We start from the raw sequence: 794 nt of genomic DNA, 5'->3' as shown, positions 1-794 counted from the left end.
TTATTGGGTTGGTCCTGGTTCCTGCAGACGAATCCGTTAGTTGTGTCACTTCTGAAAAAAACAAACCGAGTAGCACGCTAATGACATGGATTAAAATATGAAAATGTCAGTCTGTCAATCTTCTGTTTGTCCTGTCTAAATATCTCCAGAACCGTTGGCTGGGTTGCCATGAACGGACGTTCCTGGTCCTCAGAGGATGGCCACTGATAGCACCGTCTTTGTGAGCACATCAACATTGGCTTTTGCTTAAACCACTGCTGGTTGAATAGAATAGAAGGTGAAAAGTAGAACCAGTGAAAATATGTTAGTAGGTAACATGTGGTTTGTACATGCAAGGTAATCAAACTGTAGCAATAGCAATGCAAACAAGCAGAACACCAACATCATTATTGCATGAAACAAGTCATTCATCCTCATTCAGTACTTACACATAAATCACATCCCCAGCTTCAGCCGCAGTGAGTCCAGATAGAGTTCTGGCCTCAATACCTGCTGGGTTAGAGCAGATCTTTCCTGGGTACTCATTGAGAAGATCAAAGAGGGTTTCCCAGTCTCCACTTCCAGATGGGTCATCTCTGTCAAACCATTCTGTCCAGCATTCTGGACCAAGGGAATTTAAGTTGAGATCAATTAACAAGACGTTTTCTACACCTTTCTACACAAAGTTAACTTGTAACTGGTATAGTCTGCACTTTAAAATTCAGAATTGCCAGTGAAAAGAATCTAACCCGGTGTAGGGAGGTTAGGGTCAGGCACTCTGGCTGGCTGCTGGTTGCTTTCTGGTAAAGGTAATC

General features: G+C 42.8%; 1 protein-coding gene and 1 long non-coding RNA gene across 2 annotated transcripts in view; one reads left to right on the top strand and one right to left on the bottom strand.

Annotated features, from left to right (window-relative positions):
* Positions 1–794, top strand: part of LOC116705925 (uncharacterized) — a 15,506-nt gene that overhangs the window by 4,689 nt on the left and 10,023 nt on the right. The gene's annotated exons all lie outside the window — the stretch shown is intronic.
* The window catches only part of si:dkey-205h13.2 (cartilage intermediate layer protein 2), a 2,306-nt gene that overhangs the window by 1,008 nt on the left and 504 nt on the right, over positions 1–794 (bottom strand). Inside the window, exons 4-6 of the mRNA XM_032542402.1 lie at positions 729–779; positions 429–600; positions 1–51 (exon numbers count right to left, since the gene is read on the bottom strand). The exon at positions 1–51 is cut by the window's left edge and continues 58 nt beyond it. Of these exons, the coding sequence (XP_032398293.1) occupies positions 1–51; positions 429–600; positions 729–779 (274 nt within the window). The remainder of the gene's footprint in view (positions 52–428; positions 601–728; positions 780–794) is intronic.

The sequence above is a fragment of the Etheostoma spectabile genome, chromosome 18 (genome assembly GCF_008692095.1).
Source record: "Etheostoma spectabile isolate EspeVRDwgs_2016 chromosome 18, UIUC_Espe_1.0, whole genome shotgun sequence".
NCBI classification, from domain to species: domain Eukaryota; kingdom Metazoa; phylum Chordata; class Actinopteri; order Perciformes; family Percidae; genus Etheostoma; species Etheostoma spectabile.
Note: the sequence above shows the minus strand (reverse complement) of the source record. Positions and strands in the feature narration are given on the sequence as shown.